The 26492-nt window shown below is 38.6% G+C and overlaps 1 protein-coding gene across 11 annotated transcripts in view; it reads right to left on the minus strand.

The window, feature by feature from the left end:
* Positions 1-26492, minus strand: part of SYNJ1 (synaptojanin 1) — a 69886-nt gene that overhangs the window by 43109 nt on the left and 285 nt on the right. For all 11 annotated transcript variants that reach the window (XM_040584931.1, XM_040584933.1, XM_040584927.1 and 8 more), the window contains exons 2-10: positions 25226-25371; positions 11609-11695; positions 10943-11210; positions 8347-8572; positions 7021-7104; positions 6175-6236; positions 5485-5581; positions 4009-4178; positions 1889-1970 (exon numbers count right to left, since the gene is read on the minus strand). In XM_040584931.1, the coding sequence (XP_040440865.1) occupies positions 1889-1970; positions 4009-4178; positions 5485-5581; positions 6175-6236; positions 7021-7104; positions 8347-8572; positions 10943-11210; positions 11609-11695; positions 25226-25349 (1200 nt within the window). In that variant the 5' untranslated portion in view covers positions 25350-25371. The remainder of the gene's footprint in view (positions 1-1888; positions 1971-4008; positions 4179-5484; positions 5582-6174; positions 6237-7020; positions 7105-8346; positions 8573-10942; positions 11211-11608; positions 11696-25225; positions 25372-26492) is intronic.

The raw sequence follows: 26492 nt of genomic DNA on the forward strand, positions 1-26492 counted from the left end.
AATTCTGAAGGTTGGGCAGGAATTAACATAAGTTACAAAAAGGAACTTGCAGACAAAATTAAGTAGAAATAGACAAGAAAAGAAGCTTCAGAAATTGGGTCCTGTATCTTGTAATTTTAGGTGGTCTTTCAGAGGCCAGCACTTGATAAATGAAGTATGTATCATATTAAAACAGGTAAAAATTTAAATATCTAATTTAAATAGAATTTTAAAATGAAGCAAGCAGCTCACGAGGATTTACCATTTTCCTTCTTACTGATTAGTTCTGTAATTTTACTCACATATTTAACCGAAATTGTAATTTAGCTCTCACCAATGAAAATTCAGCACACCTGGTCTAAAAAAAAATTTAATCCAGTTCTTAAAAGGACAAGAAAGGAAAAAATAGAGCTGCAAAGCTAAGTTTGCCATGTAAGCAACTATACGCATCAAGAGTATAAAGATTTGTTCTTAGGCCATAGAAAACCACTCTATCATCTGTAAAATTCAATAGGCAATGTTTCTCATGGCTCATTTAAGGTAAACTAACTGGTTGCTTCAAGCTTGCATTTCTATCTACAGTGAACTGTTAAACTCCAGCAAACAGATTTAGGACCAGGAAAGGCTTTAAGGTAATAATTTGTCTCTCCCATGGCAAAGTCAATACAGGATGGACAGATAAACAAACTACATAATGCAAGACAATGCTGTGGGATTTTCAAAGCATGCCACTACTCTTCAACACCCAGTGGACTAAAGAACTACTTTTCTTAATTTTAGTAATTGAAAGGTATGACCCTGTATGGCACGTGCAGAGCTGAAACAATAGAGAAAAAAGGCATGAGATCTCTAAAAGAGTCTTATCTGCTACCGTATGTACCGATGTTGAACGTTAAAAGAAAAATCTTCACAGTATTTGTATGAGGGTAAACAGTCCAGTATTCCATTGGACTAAAACACCAATGAACTGGCAACAGTGTTCATTTGGTAAACGCAGCAGCAAAGCACTACATATTCCAGAATCAGAAATGTTTGTTCTACAGCCCATGGATTTTGCAGTTCTCACAGAAAATCCTCCTACAAATGCTAAAACAAGAGTATTTTAATTAAATAAAATTCAGAAAACAAAAGAATAATCCTTTTCTCTGGTTTGATGTTACAGCACTCATGATTTTTAATTTTTAAACTAAGAATTTTATCTTTAGGAGTCAAACAGTTTACTGAGTGGAGCTGTCAAAAGTTTTTCACAGCTACTCTTTTCGCTCAATCAGTACTGTTTTACTCCATCAGCTCCTGTCAGGTTCATGCGTTCAAGCTTCCATGTATAAAGCCTGTAGGGTATAACCTTTGTTTCAAATAGCAAGCCAATATGTTGAAGCACACCCCTGCAGGAGGACTGAATCCCACAATTAATTTCCAGCTACTCAGTCTGAGCATGGCCAAAGCCTCAACCGTGACACTGTCCCATGAAGAATTCACAGCACATGCTACGAAAATATGAACACGCAGCACTGTGGATGCTAAGAACAGTAATCCTATATGCTGAAGAATTTAATCTAATAAAGTAACTGTGAATGCAAGTGTTTTTGTGAAGGACGACAAAACTACTACCTCTTCTAGAACTGCAGGTCTGAACCTTAACAGACATATGAAACTGACACCTAAAAAAGAACATGTTTTTCATAATGCTGCATGACTACTGTTAAATTAACAACTACCACACAACTACTGCCTCTGTAACTACCATGTCTGGTTGCCCCAGAACAAAACAAGTATCATGCTGTAACTCAAACTGCCATCTATGAAACATTTTAATTCATCTTCCATCGGGAAGGTAACGTTACTTTTACAGCCTAATTGTTACAGAAGTATCAGCAGTAGTTGTGTATCTGGATACTGTTTTTCCTACCTCCAAGCCAAAGAAAGCCTGCACGCTGTTTGTTCTATCCAGACAGTCCAAGCAGTTCGTTCTGACAGTGCCGCTTTGAGATCTGTGCCAAGGACAATGAAAGACAGAGAGAGAAAACAACTGAAATAACTCATTTAACACACGTATCATCAACAAAAACAGGGACATCAAGATCTGAACCAGAATAGTAAATCAGGGTATTGTCAGTGCAATGTTACTGTCAAAGCAAGTATGTTTATAAATGCCTCAGCAATAGAAGTTAGCTCCAGTAACAGAAGCGGATTTTGCAGCAGTACTCACTACACAAAACTAATTTTTTTCCTGCAAATAACATGACCCTTTCTTCTTCAGTTTTTCCCCAGTTCCCCTTGCTTGCTCAGTTAGTGTTATGCAGGATAAAGTTTTCTTTTCAAACAATCCAACTAACACACTTCACAAGAATTTCAGAGGGAAATAACTCAGTTAAAACAAAAATGGAAAAAAAAATATTAGGACAGCTCTTGGATTTAACTAAATTAAAAGTAACAAGAAATTGTGATAAAACTAAAGCCAATTTCAACCCCTCATTATTTTCTCTTTCCTCCCCAAATCAAAATGAAAATAAGCCTCTCCTCTTTAGTCTGACAGATGCTTGAGGCCCTCAGATGCTCTAAACTGCTCCCCTTTCTTTGAGAGAAGTCCATTAACTTGTGCTGTAAAGGTCTTAGAAGGATCACATTAGGCAACATCCATGTTCTTCTCGTCTGGCTATGAGTACAAAATTCTGATGGCTGTCCCAGGGATACACACTTACTCCTTACTTTCATCATTCCCACTATACACTTTATCCAATTCAGTCAGTAAGGCTTCATCACATTTACTTGGAGATCTAACCATAAACTGTAGAAAGTTTTGAAAAACTTTCTCCAAGATTATTTTTTCATTACTATCTCTGTATTTGATATGAAATACAAAACAGTTTGCTATCTGTGTTAGAAAAGAACCTGACATTGTCTAAAGGAGATGGTCTGTGAACTTACAAAAATCATCACCGTTATCTTTTATTAATGCAATTCTTCAAGCTATCACAAGCCACAGCCTATTTTGCTTTTGTTCTGCTGTCTGTCTTTTGTATGAGTAATAATATCATTTGAATCTCCATCAAGACAAAATGGTGTTCTCCCACCACAAAGTGTCACACCACTTTTAAAGTTTTTTGGAGAATGGTCAGTGACATTTTGAGGTGGAGATGGGACCTAAGTACTATTCCACTAAACGTAATCTTATTCAGGCCTATGAAAAAATGCCCCTGGAGCATTTAATCATACAGCCAGGTTAGAGGACAGAGTGGCACTGGAACCCTCTTCTCCTCTCCCACTGCACTAGAAGATGAAACCCCACAGTACGTGACAATCCCCTCACTCAACATTTCTCTTTCTCACGGAGAACCTCAGTCAGCAGTTTGCTCTGGTATTAATTAAAAGGAGGAAGGGTGTGGAAGGGAGAAGAGCAGGAATGTTGCCTATTTCTGGCCCTGCTACCCTTTTCCTGCTGAGATAAGCACAGCCTTTGCTCTAGGAAGAGGGGTGGGGAAATAGGGATAGAAGTACAGCAGGACTGAGAAGTACAGAGCAGGGCAGAAAACATGCATCCCATTCATAATTTGTGGAGAACTGAATCTCTCAAATGGGGGATCCAGGTGCAAACAGACTTAGAAAAAGATTGCACTCTACATCAGCATTTACAACAAACAGAAAATGGTATGTTCTATTGCTGAGGAAAATACAAACATTATACAGGAAGATAGAAAAATATTCATTCTTTAATCCCACATGGGTGCACCCAAGAAAAAGGACAATTGCCCATTTGCACCAAAATCATGAGGTCAAAGGCCTGAAATTAAGTCATGCCCCATCAACATCTCTGAGATATTTTCCATTAAGATTTTTAGAGAACATTCAGAATGAGACAAAATATTAATAGACTGAAGTGACTCGTATTTCACTTAGTGCATATCATCTTCGATATAATAAAAACACAACAGAAGTAAAGTTTTTTCTCTTAGCTTCTTGCAAAGGGGTGAAAAGCATCTTGGAACCATAATTTGATTGAAGAAATTTACAGAAGTTACACACACGAACCTTTTAACTTCCTTTCCATCAAAATAAAAAAATCCACATTCTAAGAATTTCTGGACTTGAGGTTTAAGCACACTGTGTAGTTTTTCTGCCTTTCCACCTTTAACCATTTGATGATAATCGAAGTTCACCATTTTGATATCAGCTGAATGTTCAGAAGCTTTCAAATGGCTCTGACATTGTAAAAAGAGAAGAAAAAGGTATAAATATACGAATACCCAAACATATAGTAGTAGAAGGTAAATAAGAGGATAAAAATATTTTTAAAGCTGTTTATTAGCTATCTTGTTTATTACAAGCTTTCTCTTAGGTAAAATAAAACCATTTTTATCACTCTTGTTCAACTAATCACTCGGAACTGATTAATATTTTGACTATGGTTTTTCTTTTTCTTGTCACAATTGAAGTCAGTTTTTTCCTTACTATACTAGTGGTCACCAAGACAGTCTACAACCTCTTCTACCGTTAAAATGCTTCCATTTGCAAAGAATTCTTTCAGTGGAAATCCCTTTCACTAATGGTCACCATTTTAGACGTGCCTGCCAGCAACAGGGACTAAGTAAACACTCCATAAACTGTTACTGAAGAAAATGCACAAATTATTCAGGTTGCTGTGGAGGCTGGCTTTGAGCAAAACTTTTCCTAATATTCCCTCCCTGAAAAGTCTTGAAGTGCTCACACAATCTTTGTTGGCAAAGCTGTGATCTGCATTGGACATTGATATGCATCTGGGAACACTAAAGTCTCCTATCGGGATAGTGGGAAACAGAGAAGATACTAGTGAATGGCTCAAGACATTCAACCATTATAATACAAAGGGAAAAGGAAAAAAGGAAAGGGAAATAACAGATGGCTCTTGAAATGTGCTCTGGCTTCACAGAGAACTTCTCAAATTGTCAGTATTTATGGACTACAATGTAACAGTTATTTTTAACCTAACTAGCGGGAACTCATGAAAATGGCCACTTGCAGTTAACATCTTCTGAACAAATATTTCTACTAAATTATGAAGCATATTTATATTATGATTAAAAAAAATCACAATTTAAGTATTAAGGAATATATCCAGGAATTCCAAGGGAAAGATTTTTAAAAGAAACATCACAGTATTAAATACCACAAAGTATCATTTATTTGTTCATGAATTTCATAGTGAAAAGAAGATTTATTATTTCAATTAGCCACTAATAAGCATGAAATATGAAAATAACTGAAAATCTCTCAACATTGTCTATGTTGCTGTTAGAATTTTTCAGTAACCAATCTGAACATAATTGAACACTAATTATATAGAGAGCTTTTAAAAATTTATTTCACATTGTGTATCTTAAGAACTGCTTTCATGATAAATACAATTTTAACCAAAAGTGACAGTTGCTCCAGAGCATAACTATTTCATTTTTTGAAGGCTATATAAAAGCTTCACCACAAACAGGCAAATTCCAAGGATATGCACAGTGAGAGAATTGTCATACTCACCTGAAAAGCTTTGCTGAGCATGTGCTCCCCTTCTTTTGCCCCAAGTAAATTTACAATAATTTGCTTGCCATATAAATTTTTAAGAGTTTGGAAATGCCTGTTAACAGAAGAAAAATTCCAGTCATCCTCTGGCATGTAGAAAATTAACACAAACACCTGCAACACTAACTTGAGATGCTGCAGAAACGTCCTGGCTACTCTAGTAACTGCCACAAGCCTTTTATTACATCATGTCCAAACAAATCAATATAAGTCAATAATAGCAGACAACCAATGACTGCTGTGTAATTAGGGTAATAGCATCGATGCGACAACATTGTAACAGCAATGTAAAACCATTCAGTTGTGAAGCTGAAGTGCCATGGCAGGACTAAAATCAAAATATAAATTTTACTTTTATACAGCAGCTGACAAATATGGATTATTCAATGTAAACTTGCTATAATTTTTATTTTCAATTTAACAAAGTATTTCACTGTACTAAATTTTCTGCAGACTTTTCAGCTAAGCACTCGAAGGTCCAAGCAATCTTGTAGAAGTCTGAAAAAGCTGCCCAGGCAGTTTGCTGTTCTTCTGAATCACACATTTGTATAGACAAAGCCTCCCATTTGGAATAACATTCCATCCCTCTGATGCATCACTTATCAGAGGTTTATAGTGCATTAACAAAAATATAAGACATTCTTTCACCTGTCAAAAGCTGGTGCATTTGCCTCAAAACCCCTTGACATTCTGACACGATGGGATCCCACCTATAACATGAAGATTACATTAAATTATCTGTCTTTACACATTTGATTAATTGTTCTTCAAAGACCTACTTTGATCCTAAATACAGCCTGAAAATTCATTTCAGTTTCTAAATGAAATCTCCAAAATATATTCTTCTTACTACGGTGTGCATTCTTTTTATAAATTTATCTTGAATTCCTACTCTTTTTTCTAAAAAACACTTTATTTAATATGTTTTGTCATGTCATCTAATTACTTCTTGTTTTGAGTAAAAGGCATGTAAATGTTTCAGCAATTCTACCGCAAAATGTTTAGTTTAAAGAACCTAGAATCATAGTAAGGCATGAACCTTTTTTAATCTTCTCTGTAAAAACTGTATCACAGTAGTAGCTACTGACACAATCCCTCTTTCAAGAAAATTGGGATGAAATTATATTATAGTAACTCTAGATCCATATTTACTTCTTGAAAAGAGCTATCCTCAAGAACAATTCAGAAGAAAACAGTCTCTTTGGATGCTCCATTGTAACCTATTTTAAAATACGAATTTAAATTAAAACAGAAAAACTCATCTTCAAAAAGAAAACATCTAAAAAGCAATGGACATTCAAATCTTGTGCAAAACAGCATTTAGAGACTCTAGAGTGGCAGGCTTGGTGAATTAAATAGCACCAACTTGCTCCCAAAGGATAATCTCATCCTGACAAGTAACTGCGCAGAAGAGCCTAAACACTACTGTAAGATGTTTAAATTTAAAGACCTGAATAAGAATTATCTCTATAATTAAATCTGTCTCCTGCTTACCTGCAGGCCTGGCTGTTCCCAAAATAATGGAACAGACCCTCGAATCTGTATGAAAGATGACACAGAATCATCTAAAAATATCACCTGGTAAGGAAAAAAAACCATAGTATTAATAAGTGTTACAAAGTGTAAGGTTTTAGGTTTCTTAGCCTTAGCTAAACATAGAGTAAATAAAACATTTATGTATTACATATTCCACGCTACAAGCTAAAATACTGTGTTCCCTAGACTTTTCTCTCTATCACCTCTGAACAACTAATAAAAGAAGTTCTGGCACTCTCATGCTTCCTTGAAGAATCTTGATTCACGTTTAACAAAGCAAACTTTTATTATGTGGGCCTGAATGACTTCTGTGCTAAGAGTAACTTGTTCAAAAAAACTTTGTAAGACCTTCCTGTAGGAACAGTTAAAATGTACACCAATGCACAGAAAATAACAATGCAACCTACTCAGAACACCTGTACAGATTTTGTACATCAGAATCCAAAATACCATGATCTATGCAGTATACAGGAAAGGAAACTTCCTGTGGAATGATATGCCACCTCATCCAGTGACATTAGCCTGCCAGGAAACTTGAACAGAGAAACTGTAACAACAGTGTTCTGACTAAAATCCTGAAATTGGATGTGTACAAGCACAGCCCTTCGTGGATAAAGTCCTACTGAACTCACCTAGGCTTTGCAAAGACCCAGTGAGTCAACCAAAGATACCTGCTCACATGAATACAGCTGCAGGAGCCAATATCTTGGTAACTAGGTTATCATAAGAAGAGAGCACAGAAAAGGCAGCAAAGAATGATTCAATAGCTTCTTGCATTTGTGTATAATAAGAGCAAAGACACGCAAACAAATGCAGTGGAATTACAGTGGCTTTAAAATGTACCTTTCAGAGGAGCTGTGTTAAGTAACCATAGGAATGCTTTTATGTTTCCTGAATCACAAGGTATCATTTATTTGCCAAAAATATCTTCTGCTTGTTTCTAAGGTCGATTAATTTACTATTTGCTCAGGCCAAAAGAAATACACTCTCACCTACTCAGGAGGCTAAAAGATAGTACAGCCATCTACAACGGTTTAGCTGATGGATAACAGCTTCTTAAGCTACTGAAACTCATGCATGCCCTTACCCTAAGCTACACTAAAAAGCGAGATCATCAAATTATGTAACCTACTTAGATTCCTTATTTAGCAGCAAAGGAACTATTCCAATATCTGTTGGTTACAGACTTGACTTGTGATCTGTTGATTTAGGGCCAAAAACTATCCACACATATGCATATCTTGAGTTCATCAGTCAAGCAACATGCACTGTAGTGTAACATACCTGCTCTGTTTCAACAAAATTAGCAACGTGACCATCATCATTTGTTCCCCGGACATTAAATCTCGTGCCAGCCCGTTCACAGCTTAGCCGTGAAATCAGACAAGCCTTTGCCTGCTTGTGAGCTGCATAAATTGTCCTTATCTCCACTCCCCCACACATGAGACGTAACAACCAGTCATCACAGTTCACACCATAGTGCTTCAGATGTAAATGTAGTGACTGGTTCCTATCAGGGGAAAAAAAAAAAAAAGTAACTGGAAGGAAATAAAATACAGTTCAAATTGCCAAGCCAGCTACTAATATTTTACATCCACTACTACAAATAAGAAAAGGAAAATATGCATGTTATAGTTTGATGATATAACTCTTATTTAAACATACCTGAAATAGCAAAGTTTACAGAACAGCTTAAATGTTTGTACAAGAATATGGGGTGAAACCATACATTTTAATGACCTTAAAAAAATAACACTTAGAGCCTCTGCTCTTCACCCAGCAAAAAGCAACACTCCAAGCTTGTTTATATTCCTCCACTCAGCCTTGCTTCAAGAAGCCAAAGATTACAGACTCTGGGAAAAGCAAGACAGAACTCCAATTACAGGTTACTTTTTGTGATGTGTAAAGCATCATTCAATTTCACACCACCACAAATTAAAGCTAGAAAAAACTCTCATCAACATGCACTGATTATATCTATTATACCTCATCATAACACACCACTTGCCCAGACAAGCTTCCAAAAATACACTCATAGCCAACTGAGTTTCAGATTTCTATAAATATCAATTTCAGGGTTAAGCATTGGTACATTATATACTGTATATACTATTCTCTAATACCAATTACTGCTCAAATGAAAGACAGATCCACAGTTTGGATATACCTGTGCCTTAAGTAGTAGTAATCAACACTGTAGTAAGTAAATAAGACTAAAGTTTGGGGGTTGTGAGGCTTTTTTGTTTTACCTCACTCTAGTGGGGCTTGGCTTTTGATCTTCTTTGGAAACCTTCACTTGTATAAAAAGGAAGTAAAATTTTCTGCATAGCAAAGAAAAGTAAACTCCAGTAAGCTGGCTGGTTTTATCACCGCCAAGAAAATTCCACCGTAACTGCAAATAACATATATGATATAAAGGTTGAAGACACTCTATTTTTAGCCTTTTAATTCTAAAATTCCAATTAAAAAAAGAAATCTGCAACTTATCAAACACCTCAGTTCAATCATTAATGATTCTTATTACTGTGACTCAGCATGCATTCACTTTACAGAAAAATGGTCAGATGCTTTACAATAGGAGACTGCAAAAGCAAACAATATTCTTCAGCTGGGCAATCTGAGACTGGAACTTTTGAATAGAAAAAGCCCAAGAAAGCTTACTGAAGTGCATAAGCAGAATACTTTCTGTTACTGACTTTTAGTGTTTACATTTCTAGATCTTGGAATCTGGGACATTCCATCTACCTCCTGTGAGGCCTGATTCTTACTGAGAAAAAAAAAAAGCCAGGTAACTTAAGCAGCTTTATGACGAGGGTCAAAATCAGCCAAGCTTATTTGGACAGGGTCAACAGGCATCATTTCTCAAGCCCTGAAATACTGACTTACCAGCAGAGAGCTCAGTCTTTTTCTAGAGGCAGAAAGAGACAAACAGCTAGGTTCCTGAAACCCCTGTAAACCTACATCAAGGTAGATGTGTTTCTGAAGACTAGAGCTTTTTTTTCTGTCTTATATAGCAAGCTGATCATATTCCTCTATCTGACCAAAACAGTGGCAAAGAGTAGAAGAGCACTGGCACATATGCCAGAACTGGTTTGGTGTCTTGTATATTGGACAGAAGAGAGGGGAAGATGTAGCTTTGTACCTCTTCTAACAGGATACTACCAAGTCTTCAGGATCCTTCCAAGGTTCATGGACACACGCCACTTTTAACAAAGGCTGAAAATATGGAAACCTAATTTCTTACATGACAGTGTGCATCACTGGCATTATTTAAGCTGCGTATTGGCAGAAACAGCAGTATTCCTTTTACCAGGAATTCTCTGTGTGAACACCTATCCTTTATTCAAAGCTACTCTGTAAAAAGATGGTGAGTTCAGCAGCCAAGCAATGTGCACTATAACACATCCTACCTGCTCTGCCTCAACAAAATCAGCAACATGACAATTATCTGTGTAGTAAAACTTTTAAAGCCCTTGCAGACATTGGAAACCCACTTGAAACTATATATAAGCACCTCACCATTTTAGAATCCATAACGCTCAAAAGTTGAAAATTTTCTTTAAAGCTCCATTACCAGATTGATTTTTCAAAACTGACACACTTGATGAAGAATTAAGAGACATCAAAGCTAAAACACATCACGACAGATCACAGAAGATCAAAGTATAGTATCATAGACAGTTAAAACCTGTGTCTTCCAATTAAGAAACTCTAAGTGGCCATGGAACATTGTATCATTAATAACATACTTCTGTTGTTTGTGGGACAAAGGTGTACATTTAAGAGCTGATAAAGACAAGGATAAAAACTTGCCACGGGTTAGTTTGTACAGGCATGCATTATTCTATAGAATGTCTGATAAGGTACATTATGAACTCACCAGAAAAACCTATTGTCAGTGGTGTGCTCCTGCATGCTGCGGTGAGCATTGAGACTAAGATCTAAACTGACACCAGTTGCAGACCATGCAAAATAAAAATTTCCAGAGTTCAAAACTTTGCGAACTTCTGAAATACGATCCTCGTCTGTTGAATCAATGCGTAATGATACAAATTCAGTGGAAGTAACTCGAAAAACTTCAGAGTCTTGGATCTTTCCCACAGACATGCATCCTGTTACCAGAACCAGATAGTGTAACAATGTATCTCCTATAAAAAAAGGCAGAGGTAACAATGAATCTCAGTAGCGTGTGATATTGATGTATTTATATGCTTAAATAAACACAACCAACCCCAGTTTGCCTGAAAAAAAGTAGAACAACAAAGATCAAGGCGGCACTCTCAAGTTCTACAGAAGAAAACTAAACACAAACAGGAGAAACCATGCTGCAATTAGCAGGGATTGTGTACACGGAAGTTATTTTTGTCCACTCCCCCATTTCTGGGAGTGCTCCAAACTTGCAAGTTACTCCACAACGACAAAATATAAAGAGAAAAAAAAAACCAGCCCAGTTCTTGTTGCAGAGATCCTGCGGGGTGCAGTTTTACAGGAGCAGCGTAATTTTCTTTCCCAAATGAAAAATTAAGGTTTTACATATTTTACTCACCAAGGTTTAATCTTAATACGCCCAAGAGCCCATATGCATCCATTACTTTGGAGTAGGCATTCTTGATTGTGTCTTTTTCTGCAGCAGCTATGGAGAGAAAGCATAAGATCTTACGATGTAAAAGACCATATGCTATGGCAGGGAGAATGAGTCTGAAACTGAAAATCCAAGAGATTACAAAAGTAGTGCTTACATGGAACTTCTGGAAAGAAATCAAAAAGTATGGTGAGCACATGGCATTTTATAATGGAAAATGAGTATTTGATTTTATGACAAAGTATGATCATGCTGGTTTTAGGCAACAAAAAAAGGACTTGCAAAAACTCGCTAAGTGATATTAAAGGAGAACGCTGGCATTTCTAACATCATCTCCTAATATAAAAAAACAGAGGCAAATTAGTTCCATGAGAATGAACTCCTGTAATTACTTAAAATTAGAATAGTGCTAAATCTTGTACTTTATTCCATGAAAAAAATTATCCTTTCTCTTCAAGAATAAAACCATGATATGGCAGTATTATTTCCAGATAAGTAAACAAGATTATCACAATGGCATTTTAACTAGTTTTAGATATATTCTAAGAAAATCAACGCTCTCATAGGTCCACAAGATAATGGTATTTAAAAGCCATGTCTTCGACTAGGAAAGCAAAATTTTCACAGACATCTTTTAAATAAAATTTTTAAATAAAAAAATGTGCAATATTTTAGAAGAAATTTAAGTATATCTACCATTATTCACCTGAGAGTTAATGTTAATGGACATTTAGAACTTTAATCAGCACTAGTAAAACCAGGCCCACAAGCATGACTGCAGAGCCAGGTGACAGAGATGCTGCAGAGCAGAAACCAGATGCCAACTGTCCTGAGCTTTTGCTCATGACTGAGACTGCACCTGAAGCACAGACTGACAATTCCATCTGTACTAGATCCACAGGGACTGAGATTTCTGGGTCACCAAGAATCAGCACCTTCTGCCTCCTCAGAAATGATCTGCTAATTAATTTTCACTTTGACACTAAAAAAAAAATTAGAATCTGACTTAAAGAAAAGCACAAATCAAAACACCTACTGCCCTGGCATTCTGCTGTGCTCTCTCGAATTAGCTGTATTTTCTTTAGAATTGCTGTTGTGATTCCTCCTAACTAGTATTCCCTCAGCTTAGCATAGCCCTGCCTGTGCACAAGCCTATCGCTTCTGTTCAAATGTCCACCAGTTCTATTATTAAAGTGGATCAGAATCTCCAATATAGATAAAATGATTATTTAACTTCAGCCTGAAATCTAAGGTCATTCACTGTTTTATTAAGTGCATTTAAAAAAAGTCTTCTTCAACTATTTGCACTGATATGCTGTATTCCTGTAATCCAGATGCTAAAAATAAGAGAGTTATAGCAGCATGATTATTTCAAAAGTCTTCACCCCTAATACATGTTAAGACTTGCAGTCAACGTAAACAAATTGTGTACAGACAGCAATTTTGTCAGCATCACCAAACCATGTTTTTCTTAACCAGATCACCAGCAGGCTGGAAAGAGTAACTTGAAACGTCAAAACCTGGTTCTTTTAATCAATTTTCCAGCAAGCATTTAATGATGTCAATGTATTCTTCTAAACTCAATTTTTGGTAACCAGAGAACTGCCACGTTCTTCCTTCACACTGCAAATTATTAACAAAAGATGAGGTTTAATTTCAAAATATTTGCAGGCTTTTTCTTAAAGGTGCCTGCCAGTATTTAATGACATTTCAGAACAATGGCTTTTCTGTCTTTCTACGGATTTATTCCCTTTTTCCATTGCATAGAATACCTGTTATCCTTAATAAGCCTTAATAAGTAAATACCCGAAGCAAATAAAGTAACACAGGCTTTGCAAATTCAGATCAAAAAAAAAAAAAAGGCCACTGCTTATAAAGCAGCAAAGATTGCAAAACCAACCAAACAAACAAAAAAGGAAACAGAAAAACTTACCATGGCTAGTCAGTTACTATTTTCTTAACAAAGCACCCAAGAATCCATCAAAAGCATTTCATGCCATGTTCTTCAGCTACATTAGATCTAACACAGCATGAACTCTGAGCAAAGCTTTTCCACAGTGAACGTGCAAGTATTTCTATCTCGCATTGCCTGCACTTTCCCCATACATTTTTTTAAGGCCAAAATTCACATGGGAAAATGCCAAACATCGCACGCATCAGAAGGATCACTTAATCCATCCTACCCTGGCCCATCCTCATCTACCTCCAGGTTTCAGCCACTGCCTCCACAGAACCCAAGTCTAAGCACAAGGTAAGTTTAACAGGCCCCAGAGCAGGCAGCCGGGATGCAGAAGAGCTTACCGGCAGCACACTCCTACCACCCTTCCATAAGGCGTATCATGCCCAGTACAAGTTACAACTTTATAACGTAAATTCCTAAGGCAGATTCCCCTTTACTGAGGGCACCCGTTTGAACTTCTAGCCATCGATGTTCATGAAACCTGAAAGAATTATGAGATTTGGTAATGACTAAGGCATAAAAAATGGTTAATACAAACTTCCTTTTCCTTAAGAAACTGAGCTAAAAAGAAAGCAGTCACAGAAGTAGCACCAATAGCAGAAAACGGAGCAACTCCACAGCACCACACTGCTGCTTCTTCCCTGCTGCAGCAGCACCAACCCACACCACGCAGAGTTGTTTTGGCTGGTTGACTGCAGCAGTGCTCAGGCTGCTTTCCAGTAAGGGACCTCCCACAACCAGGAATGCTACAGTATTAAGGAAAAGCATTTGAGTCTTCTGAAAACCAAGACAAAATCAGGAACAAGACATAGCCACAGCACCTCCTTTCCATTTTCTTCCATTTGAACTGCAGGGACACTGTGGGGACCAGCATCTCCCTAGGGGCTAGGGCACAGGTAGCCATGGTGCCTCCCCTGGGAGGCAGGGCAGGCTGGGGGCAGCCCCAGCCCGGGACACCGGGCACCTCCATGAGAATGGGCTGAGGCCAGGCCAGGATGTCAGTCTGTGGGCAAGGGTAACTGGGGCCAGATACAGTCCCAGGATGGCCAGGCAGGCCATGGGGACAACGACAGGCCAAGGCTGGGATGGGACATCAGCCTGGCTCAGCAGAGCCCTTGTCTAGGCTGAACGGGGCTGTGGGGAGCTGGAGATCAGTACTTTGCTGCAGCATCCCTGGGGCAGGGACTGTCAGCCCTGTGGGGACTGAAATGGGGTCCTGGGCTGTGGGCAGGGTGGGGGAAGCCCCAGCAGAACTGGGCAGAGACAGTCAAGGCTGGTGGTGCCCTTGGGGCCCTGACATGAACAAGCACTAAAGCTCTGAAAACATGCAAATGGTTGTACAGCTCGTTTAGACTAGAAGTCCAAATATTTACAAGAATTTCCTGATCCAGCACCTATACCAGTGCTAGCCGGAAGGATGCCTTTCATTTATGGATGCTAAAAGAAAAAAACGCAAACAACCAGGCTAGGGCATAATTTATTACTGACTGCCACTGCACATGGCATTTCCCATTTTGAAGATACCAAAATTAAATCTGCAGGTTTTCTTATCACCCTGTACCAGTGTGAATAACATAAGTGCTCTGGGACCATACAGATTCTTCCCATAAATATCCTGTTTAATAACTCCTTCTTCACCAAAGCAGTACGTTTCTGAAGATCTATGCTGTCTCACTTCATTCAGCATGCAGTTATCAGATGCAGTTGGATATGCAAGAGCCACTGAAGTTACGAAAATACATGGCTAAGACCCCATCACCATAATATCTTACATTCAGTGTATGCAAAGCGAAATTTCAGTTTCCTCTATGAATAGCTGAAATTACCAACCGAGTGAATGCAGCTTAGAAGTTAAACCACAGGAAATCTAAGGTAATCCTGACGGAAGGAGAGACCATTTCCAAGAGCATTTCCTCATTTCCTCTGTAACATTCTTAATGAATGAGAACACCTCTTCCCCGAATGGTAGGTTGGCCCGCAGCCATGAGAACCCTTCTGATTTTGATTTATGAATTCCATATCTTGAAAAAAATGCAGCTAATAGAAATATGCACTCAGAAAAACATAAAGTCCTACAAATTAATGAACCTACTTCTTGAGAAATTGACTTTTTTTATTTATTAATCTTTAAATAGCTGGAAGTAAACACAATTAAGGCTGTCTGAAAAAAATAAAAACACTGTCACTTTGCTAAGGAGAATGAATTAAGACGTGCAACTTCTAAAAACAGAAATTACCAGCTGGAATGACAACTTTCATCCATAACACTGGATTTAACAGATTTGAAATCATACTGTAGAGGATCGCTAAACAGTAGACAATACAAGCATACATATGTCTGTGTATAAAGATGGACGCAAAACATTACATGGCAGTATTTCTTCTGTTACTTCATGTGAGTTTAGATGTTAAATAGAAAGGAAACTAAGAGCAGCTTCTGGTTAACACACTGCATTAATTAGATTCAAGGTGACTAATTTATAAAGCACAAATAATCATAGACTCACAGAATCGTTTAGGTTGAAAAAGACTTTTAAGATCATTGAGTCCAACTGTTAACCTAGCACTGCCAAGTCCACCACTAAACCATGACCCTAAGTGCCACATCTACACATCTCTTAAATACCTCCAGGAATGGTCACTCAACCACTTCTCTGGGCAGCCTGGTCCAATGTGTGACAACCCTTTTGATGAAGACATTTTTTCTAATATCCATTCTAAACCACCCCTGGAGCAACTTGAGGCCATTTCCTCTTGTCCAAGTCCAAGTTGCTTGTTACTTGAGAAAAGCAACAAACACCCACCCCACTACAACATCCTGCCAGGTAGTTGTAGGAAGCAATAAGGTCCCCCCTGAGCCTCCTTTTCTCCAGACTAAACAACCCTGGTGACCCCTGCTACTCCTCATAAGATTTGTTCTCTAGACCCTTCTCCAGCTTCATTGCCCTTCTTTGGACACACTCCAGCAACTCAATATCTTTCCCATAGTAAAGGGCCCAACACTGAACACAGCATTCGAGGTGCGGCCTCACCAGTGCCAAGTACAGGGAGACAATCACTGCCCTAGTCCTGCTGGCAACACAGTTTCAGATTCAAGCCAGGATGCTGTTGACCTTCTTGGCCACACTGCCAGCTCATGTTGGTGGCTGACCAACAGCCCCAGGTCCTTTTCCACCAGGTGGCTTTCCACCCACTCTTCCTCAAGCCTGTAGCACTATGTGGGGCTGTTGTGACCCAAGTGCAAGACACATCACTGAGCCTTGTTGACACCCATACAACTGGCCTTGGCCCATCGATCCAGCCTGTCCAGATCCCTCTGCAGAGCCTTCCTGCCCTCAAGCAGTTCAACGCTCCTGCCCAACCTGGTGTCATCTGCAAACGTACTGAGGATGCACTTGATCGCCTCATACGGGTCATTGATAAAGATACTAAACAGAACTGGCCCCAGTACTGGGCCCTAGGGAACACCAATTGTGACAGGCCGCCAGCTGGATGTAACTCCATTCACCACCACTTGGCCATTCAGCCAGTGTTCTACCCAGCGAAGAGTGCACCCATCCAAGCCATGAGCAGCCAGTTTCTCCAGCAGAACGCTGGTCAATGGTGTCAAAGGCTTAACTGAAATCTAGGTAGACAACATCCACAGCCTTTCCCTCATCCACTAGATGGGTCATCTTGTCATTGACGGAGATCAGGTTCATCAAGCAGGACCTGCCTTTCATAAACCCATGCTGGCTGGGCCTGATCACCTGGTTGTTCTGTTTGTGTCATGTGATGGCACCCAGGATGATCTGCTCCATAATCTCCCCTGGCACCGAGGTCAGGCTGACAAACCTGTACTTCCCCGGCTCCTCCTTCCAGCCCTTCTTGTAGATGGCTGTCACATGTGCTAACTTCCAGCCAACTGGGACCTCCCCGGTGAGCCAGGGCTGCTGATAAATGATTGAAAGTGGCTCAGTGAGCACTTCTACCAGCTCCCCCAGTACTCTCGGGTGGATCCTATCTGGCTCCATAGACTTGTGTGTGTCTACATGGTATAGCAGGGTGCTAACCATTTCCCCTTGGATTATGGGAGCTTCATTCTGCTCCCTGTCTTTCAGCTCAGGGGCCTGGGTACCTGGAGAACAACTGGTCTTATGATGAAGACTGAGGCAAAGCAGGCATGAAGTACCTCAGCCTTTTCCTCTGTCTTTGTCACCATATTCCCCCACCTTATATCAATAAAGGATAGATTATCCTTAGCCCTCCTTCTGTTGCTGATGTATTTATAGAAGCATTTTTTGTTGTCTTTTACAGCAGTAGCCAGATTAATTTCTAGCTGGGCTTTGGCCCTTCTAATTTCCTCCCTGCAATAACCTCACAACATCCTCGTGGTCTTCATGAGTTGCCTGCCCCTTTTCCAAAGGTCACAAACTCTCCTTCCTTCCCTGAGTCCCAGCCAAAGCTCTCTGTTCAGCCAGGCTGGTCATCTTCCCTGCTGGCTGATCTTTTGACACATGGAGACAGCCTGATCCTGCACCTTTAGGATTTCCTTCTTGAAGAATGTCCAGCCCTCCTGGACCCTGTGGCTCTTCAGGCCTGCCTCCCAAGGGACTCTGTCAACTAGTCTCCTAAACAGGCAAATGTCTGCCCTCCAGTAGTCCAAGGCAGCAGTTTTACTAACTCCTCTCCTTACTTTTCCAAGAATCAAAAACTGTTATCATTTTGCAATTGCTATTTAGCAGTATAAAAAAACCCCACAAAACCAACACAACACTTCAGTGTGGTTTTCAGGTCAAGTTGTAATGCATTCTTATAGAAAGGCAGCAAGCCTCATTTGCAGCATCAAGAGAAAAAGAATAAAATAAAGTCAATCTTTATTTAAAAATACTATGACCTATTAAATTTTAATGTTAACAATTTTTTCAAGTTAAATCACGAGTGTGCATCTGTAATAATCACACCTTATAAATCACTGACTTATTGAAGAAAGGTGATTAATTAAATATTTTAAAGGGATTATGTCAGCCCTCTTGCTGTAACACAAACAGAACCCCATTAAAAATCCTGTCTTCAGGACAACTGGGTTCAATACGTAATCTGCTTAATTCCAGATTAGAAATCAGTTTTGCAATTTTAACAATTATAAAGCTAAGATTATGTTAAAAAGTTATCATTTAGGCTTTCTACAGTTATATTCTCTTCTTGGTGGGTACACAAGGTGCCATGACTAAACATTATAAGTTGGTGGCTACAATTCCCAGCTAGAACATGGGACACTGAGCTGGGAACAAAGACACACTCCTGAAATTACGTGGAGTTCCTTCAGAAACAAGACTTCTCATTTAAGCTACATGAGAAAAAGCTCCTGGCACTGTCACTTAAAGTTTAAAATCTGAAAAATGTATGAACTATTCTTACAAAGTTTGTTTTGTGGTTTTTAAGATTGAGGTTTCAAGCTTTTCATCAAATTAGGACAGTTAAACTTTTGGCATTTAAATTAAAGCTAACACTTTAATATTACCACATAGGTGACACTAAAATCAGAGTGAAGTCACCACTTTCACTTATAAATCAACTAATTGAAGAACCATTTTATTACTTTTGATACTTTGCTGACATGAATAGATGCATAGAAAACTGGACAACAGCTGATACTTAAATCTGTCATAAATCATATGATATTTGCTTTGAATCAATAGGACAATTTTTCCCCCACTCTATTTGTTAGTTCAAATTGTGAAGCACCATTACTCACTCCACAAAGACATTTATATATTAACATAATCAACACTTATCTTAGGACTATGGGGAGAATCCCCCAACTAACAAATCACCTCTACCCAACAATGAACAATCCTCAGACATCTCTAGATGTTAGCTATTATATTTAAATACTACACACCAGCAAAAAAAACAAATCACCACCACTGTTTGGAACAACAACAAAAAATAATTGTAGCAGACAAGCAAATAAAAAGCTTGGTTGGTTTAACATTATTTTTCAACACTGTGCAAATTTACTTCACAAAATGATTATTATCAATGGTGTTAGTCGTTGAGGGAGAAAACAAGGAACAGAACTAAAAGTGTGAAAACAAAGCTAACCTATGTAACAGCCTACAAGCACTTCTTTTCCATCAGATTAGGGCTTTCTGACCCAGTTACATGCTCTCCACTGAAAACAAAGCTTTATGGCACCAATAATCTACAAATATTTTCTTTTAATACGTAATGCTTTGATTAAAATATAGTTCTTTTACATGAAAGCCAACTGTTGCAATTTTTGCCTGTAAAAGTCAATTCATAAAATTACAAAATTTTCAATTTAAATACATGCTATCATGCAAAAAAGCTACCAAATTATCTGAAATGCAGAAATACTGATTAGTTTTTTCTGAATTGTGTCTCAATAACTCCAGAAGTAAGCAAACTAGGCTTCTTAAAAAAATATTTAATTAGCAAGACCTATCATTCACTGGATGTCCAGTAGGGCAAAAGCAAGACTTTTATCATGTGTGCTACCATAGAAATGAAAATTTACTGAATTGTAAAGGGAGCATTCACAAAGATCATTTTTTGCCAGTGATAACCTTTGTTAAAACCATGCAAAGGACTGTGGTACATGTACAGAATAGTCTTTACTATTGCTGTAAAGCTAGTCTACCTTAACAAGCAAAAAGCCTTCAGATTCTTTTGTAACTTCTCTTTGATAGTTTTGGTCCAGAACCGTGGACCAAATTCTTGCCAATCCATTATGCCATTCAAAGAGGTCATAGTTCTCCAGGCAAGAGTTACTGCCTCCACTAACCCCCTGAGAAGAATCTTACTGTACTACTTGTACTTTTCAAAGTAGGCTAGGCTAGCATACATGGTCTTTGTTAAACCATGTGATTTTGTTGGAAATCCCTGGAAAGCAATGAATGGAACATCTTCCCAATAGATTTGAGAGGAGAGGGAATTCTGGCAGAATGCTAGGAAAGGCACCTAATGACAAAAGGGCAGGTTACGGCCTCCTCCACCAGCACAGCTGCCCCTAGTATCCACCGTAGCTGTTGCTTCCCTGCAGCTTTTTAAGTGTTTTACAATATTGTTTAATAGGAAGGCATAGTCCTTAAGATGACACTTAATCAAAACAGTAATAAAACCAGGAAAGTGAAATTGCTGTTTGCCTTTGCATCCTAGTCCCTCCAATTTGGCTTCAGATGACTATACTATTACATAAAAATACATTCAAAACTCGTTTCTACAACAGCCTGTATTTGACCTTTCCTCTCTAACAAAAAGACTTCCTCCAGAGGATAAATTAGTGCTTGAGGAGTTTTAATTCTTATTATTGCACCTTCATATATGTATACAAAACAGGAAAATATTTGTGTTAGGCTTATTTTATGAAATGCCATCATGAAAAACAGAATATAGTAATTTATTCTGAAATATTGTCCTGCCCTAGTTAAGGGGATGGGGTTCCACTCAAAATGCTGTACAAACATTATCAGAGGGGTGGGGAGAATCACACAGGGACAGTTCATTACTAGTGGCAGCAAACACCAAAGAAAAAAGGAACTCTGGTTGTGAGCATACAGAATGTTACCCTCATGAATAATTATGTACACATAGCAGGTGTTCATCAAATATATCTGTCAGTATGTTTCTTTTCTGAGTGTCTTAAGTTTCCTCAAGCACTGTATCAACTTAAAATCTCTTGCAAAATTGTTATATCCCATCTGCTACTGTGGATAAATAGCAGCATATCTGCTTTACCCTCTCCACCAAGAATGCAGAGTGGAAAAATCTTCTTTTTAAAACGAAGGGGAATCTGAATGGGTGATAGAGTAGCATTGCTAAGCATGACTATGAATACCAGGATGCCGCTGTGGACAGGTTATTACAGCTCTTACTTCAACTCTACAGAAAGCTCTGGGTGGGCACAGTGCCTCTCTCTGTTCACACCTGCTCTGTTCTCAGCTTTACTGCAAGACTGAAGTCAAAGGGTGTGCACGAAGCTCCTGCTCTCTCCACTCAGGGCTCAGTATTTTCCCAAACGACAGAACGTTCTCCTTTACTCATCGCAGGCGACAGGAGTAAAGACAACTTCCCACTCGTTTCGTTATGACTCACCAGAGAGGAACAGGGAGAGAGAACACCCTCCTGCTCAGTCAATGAAATCTTTACAGGTAAGGTAACTCATTAAAGAGTCCTATTTCAAAGAATAAATATACTGTCTATTTTATACGTCAAATAATTAAAAATAGGTCTATAACATCCTCCCACTAAATTCTAAACAAATCAGCAGTGAAGTCACTGACATTTAAAACTACGTGCTCTTACAAGGCCTTGAGAAGCAAATTGGACTTCAGTATCTTGGCCTAACCCAATACTAGGAGCAAGTTGACAGAAGAGGTATTAAAGGCAGGCGAAGTATTTCTCAGATGTTTTGGTCATAGTAATGCCAGTTGATCCATGTTACAAGCAGTACATGGAACACGTCCAGCAGAAGCATGGCTTGGGCTGCTTCCACATTAAGACTGAATGATTATGCAACAACCACCTCAGTGAACTACCCCTTCGACCCTCTTCCGTTCTTCCATCTTATTTTGTTGACTTAAGTAACTGATTCTGTGGCACATGCAACACACACTGAAAATCACACAACATATGAGTTGTATAGCATTTCATACAGAGGCCTAACAAAACCCTCTGAATCATCTTGCAATGCTTCATTGCATGTAAAGAAGATTAAGGTTAGTACTGTTATCCTTTGCTCAGCAAAATGACAGATGTACTTCCTTTAAGATGACATTTAAAGGATCAGTAAGCTTTCATTTCTTTCTCTTAGCCCATTTCAAATCCAAGTTTCTATACATGGATACTCCAGAAGATGCAGTTCACTGAGGCTCTCAGAACTGAACCACATGAATCACGCCTAATGGTAAAGTGTACAGCACTAGGCTGTGCCTATATTATACATTGCTATGACTGAGCAATGCTATACATTGCTAAGGCTGAACACCTTATTTTGTCTTCAGTATTTATTAAAAACTTTTGAAAAAATGTTTAACAGATTAAGATCAGTAACACCAATTTTTGTAGAGTCTAAAAAGCATTAACACCATCAGGAAAAAATAGGAGGTTTTAAGAGTTTGAAGTGATGTTGTTCTGGATTTAATTGATACATACTTGATTTGACTGTTTTTCTACCTATTTACAGAGATTTTACAAACATCTGGGGAATCTTCCCCAAGGGCCAGTCTTTCATTACCTTTGGCTTTTAGATTTGTATCAATATCCAGAAGTCTGTAAGGTTACAGACTAGAATCTTCTGACTAGTTTCTGTGACATGACTAGAGAGATGGAGAAGTAGTACTTTACCAATCTTTACCAAGCACTAATAATTGCACTCCTTTAAATGTGTATTAAAAACAATAGATACCAGAAGCAAACAGGAAGAAGAAAAAAAGGAAAGAAAAAAAATCCTGAGCTAGAGAACTTGAGCACTTTTTCTGCTGTCAGTTCAAGAGTACGATTATGCTCTTTCAACCATTAACAAAAGAATCATGTTTCAGTACCTAAAGAGTTCAGGTGCAAAGAGGGAATTAAAGCAAAACGCCACAGCTAAATATTCATCAGGAAAATATGCCCATATACCAGACAGAAAAAGAGTAAGCAGTTTACCGGTTAAGATTACAGAAAACAATATCCAGAGTAACTAGTTCAACTTAAGTATGAACATTTACTGTGCTGTAACGTAACAATTAGAATACCAAGGGCAAACCTTTAGAGATTAAGAACACACTACTACTAAGTACAGAATCCAAGAGGAGAGAGGCTTTCAAACTTCCTTTGGGTTCCACGTCCTCTGTTTGGTATCAACAAGGAGGCACAGAAGAGGGCAAGAACTTTGATATGTTTTTTTAATTTTTAGAGAAAAAAAGTTTATCCAGGTGCCTGCAGCGTACCATAGCACAAAAAGCAACTGTCTGTCATTTTTGAGCATAACTTTCAGGAATAAATTGTTTTTAATACATTGCTCTTTAAGTAGCTTAAGCATGTTCAGTAATCACTAAATACATGCTAAAATAAAATTTTCCACAAATCTTCAGAGCATTTTTCTCCATTTAATACATTTCATTAAACCTGTTCTCTAGCTTTATGACCGGACACTTATTCCCAATGCAATCCACACTACACAATGCCTTTTAAATATTGCTGGCAAAGTCAACAAAATTACTTAAATACATAGTAAGAAGTTGTATCAGGAAAAAACCCTACAATGCTCAACAATAGGAGAAAAGAACTCATTGTTTTTCACCTGGATCATCATACAAATGCAGCTGTAATGTCAATCATGCTGGCATGTCCCATTGCTAGGCCTCTGAACAGTTAATGGCAGCTTGCTCTAATCGCACATTAAAAATGCGGACTAAGTTGTATGCTAGAGAGCACTTGTTCATACAACCTGTTTGGTACAGATGACCCTATGGCTTGACTTCTAAGTACCTTACACAGGACACAGGGACAATCAGGTGCCTCAGGAAGAGACCATGCCACTGACAAGGAGCACACTCACATATAGCAAAGCCAACTGCAAAAACCGAAGTAATGTATCTCAAGTCCCACTCTTCTTTGGAAATCACTTTCTAACTCACTCCCCACTCAGCCTACTCCACAGTCTCAAAGCCAGAGCATCCTCCTGAAAAGTAGGTTTTTGAGTCCACTCAGACTTCAGGCAGTGAATCAAATCTCCCATTTTCTGATCGAGTGGCTCAGAACAGCTAGGCTAGAAAACCACAAATAGGCATTAGACTGAATTAATCAAAAAGCTATTGACTAATAAAATAAATAAAATACTTCCATGGTATGAAAGCTTTCTATACAAGAGTCAAAAACAAGCTTAGAAACCCTGTGCAACCAGGGGCGCAGGCTTGCTGAAGGATACAAACCAAACTACACTTTAAAACCCTACCCATAGGCTTCACAGATCTCTTCTGCACTTCTCATTTTGGTGTCCTCCTTCAATTATGACTTAAAAAGAGGAGTAGAGGTGGATGTTGACAATTTAAGGGAAATGTTTAATGCATTTATCACTGAAAACATGTAAAAATAACTTTGCAATGCAAGACACCTTGCTCCAAGTATTACTCATTTTATTATATGACACATCAATACAGTCTCGAGATAGGTTAAAAATACAGGGACAAAATAAAGCTAAAAATCAAAAAGCCATTCAAAATCATGATACAAAATGAGGAAAAAAAAAGATGATATACCATTTAAGAATACAGAATTTTTATTATGAAATACAACATAGAGAATTAGCTTTTAATGAATTACCATGTATTCAAAAGAAGGTTGTTCTGAACCAAAGAAATAAGCAGATGTTGGAAGCTATTAGAAGAAAATTTAGTATACATGAAAATATACATGCATGATGAAATGTAATTAAATATGTAAAATTCTCTCTCAACAGATGAAGATATGAAAATGTCTTCTCCCCCCACCCTCATTTAAATCAGAAGCCTCTCCATTAGCAAATACGAAAACAGAATAGTTGCTTCTTTATATTCTGTAAAAAAATCAGCTTACACAATGTAAAGCCTGCCAACTTTTTACATTGTAGTTATCAAAACATATCAACTTACAGAGGACAGCCACAGCTCCGGATTCAAACATGAGACATTCTTCTCTGTTTCTGGTTTCCACTATCACACTGAATGGAAGTGGATCCAGCTTGTGATAGACACGGTATCCTTTACTGAAAGCCATTTTGCCTTTATCAGAGGCAGTCCTGTCCAACACAAGATGATGTTAGTGAAACCTTCTTGTGCTTCCAGATACCTTCTGCAAAGTATGTCTGACTTACATACCTTCTAGGTATTTTAGGTGTTTAATGAAAATAAAAAACAAAAAAAAGACCTGCTCTCTCTTCCTGCCTCATGAGACGACTTTTATCTCATGTTCCAAAACACAGAGACTAAACACAACATAAACACTGTTTTAAAAACACAATTACCCAATTACCTGTCAAAGTAAAGGATTTATTTAAAAGCTTCTCAGAGACAACAAGAATTTCTTTCACATACTTAATAAATAGGATTTCCTCTTTCCGTCTTACGGGGAAAAAAAGAAAAAGAAAAACCAAACGAAAATAAGGTTCTCTAGCCACTAGCCACCACAAATATGCAAGAGTGACAACTCTCTTAATCGTAAACTAATAACAAATCCTGAAGACCAGAAGCCTAGACAGGCTTCAGTTTTGAGATCAGTTTTATTGATTCTGACCTTGTACAAAAGGGCAGTATATTTTAAACACTAAAGCTGTTAATATGCTTTAAAAGATCGTACAAAAACATGACGTTAACCTATTTTTTCTTTTCTAAATGAAAGAAGGTTTTTGTTTGGATTTAAACCCTCCCCTGCAGTGCCCGACAACCGAAACATTGCAGTATTGTACTAGTAAGCCACAGAGATAAGATCTTCCTTTAAAACAATATTTAAAAGCCCAGTAAGAAACTAGAAACAAATGCAAGAGTAGCAAAATATTACGGGCTTAACCTCAGGAAACACAGTGCGAGGGAAGATTCTTCTGGGAAGCTGAGAGCAGGGCTCTGCCCTTTCCCCTCCGCTCAGCTCAGTGACCGTAACCTCTACGGCGGACACAGACTTCGCGCCGCCGGTGCGGACAGCGCCGGCCCCCCCGCCCAGCGCAGCCCCGCCCGGGGAGCGGCGGCACCGGTCCGGTCCGGCCCCGCGCCCTCGCCGGGCAGGAGGGAAGGGGCCTCCAGACAGCCGCGCGTTTCCCGCCGCCCGGCCGAGGGGCAGCCCCGGAGCCGGCACCGGGCCAGCAGATCCCCGCCCCGCTACCGCCCGCGGCGCGCACCGCCGGCCGCCACAGCCCGGTGCCGCCGG

The sequence above is a fragment of the Falco naumanni genome, chromosome 2 (genome assembly GCF_017639655.2).
Source record: "Falco naumanni isolate bFalNau1 chromosome 2, bFalNau1.pat, whole genome shotgun sequence".
In the NCBI taxonomy this organism is placed as follows: domain Eukaryota; kingdom Metazoa; phylum Chordata; class Aves; order Falconiformes; family Falconidae; genus Falco; species Falco naumanni.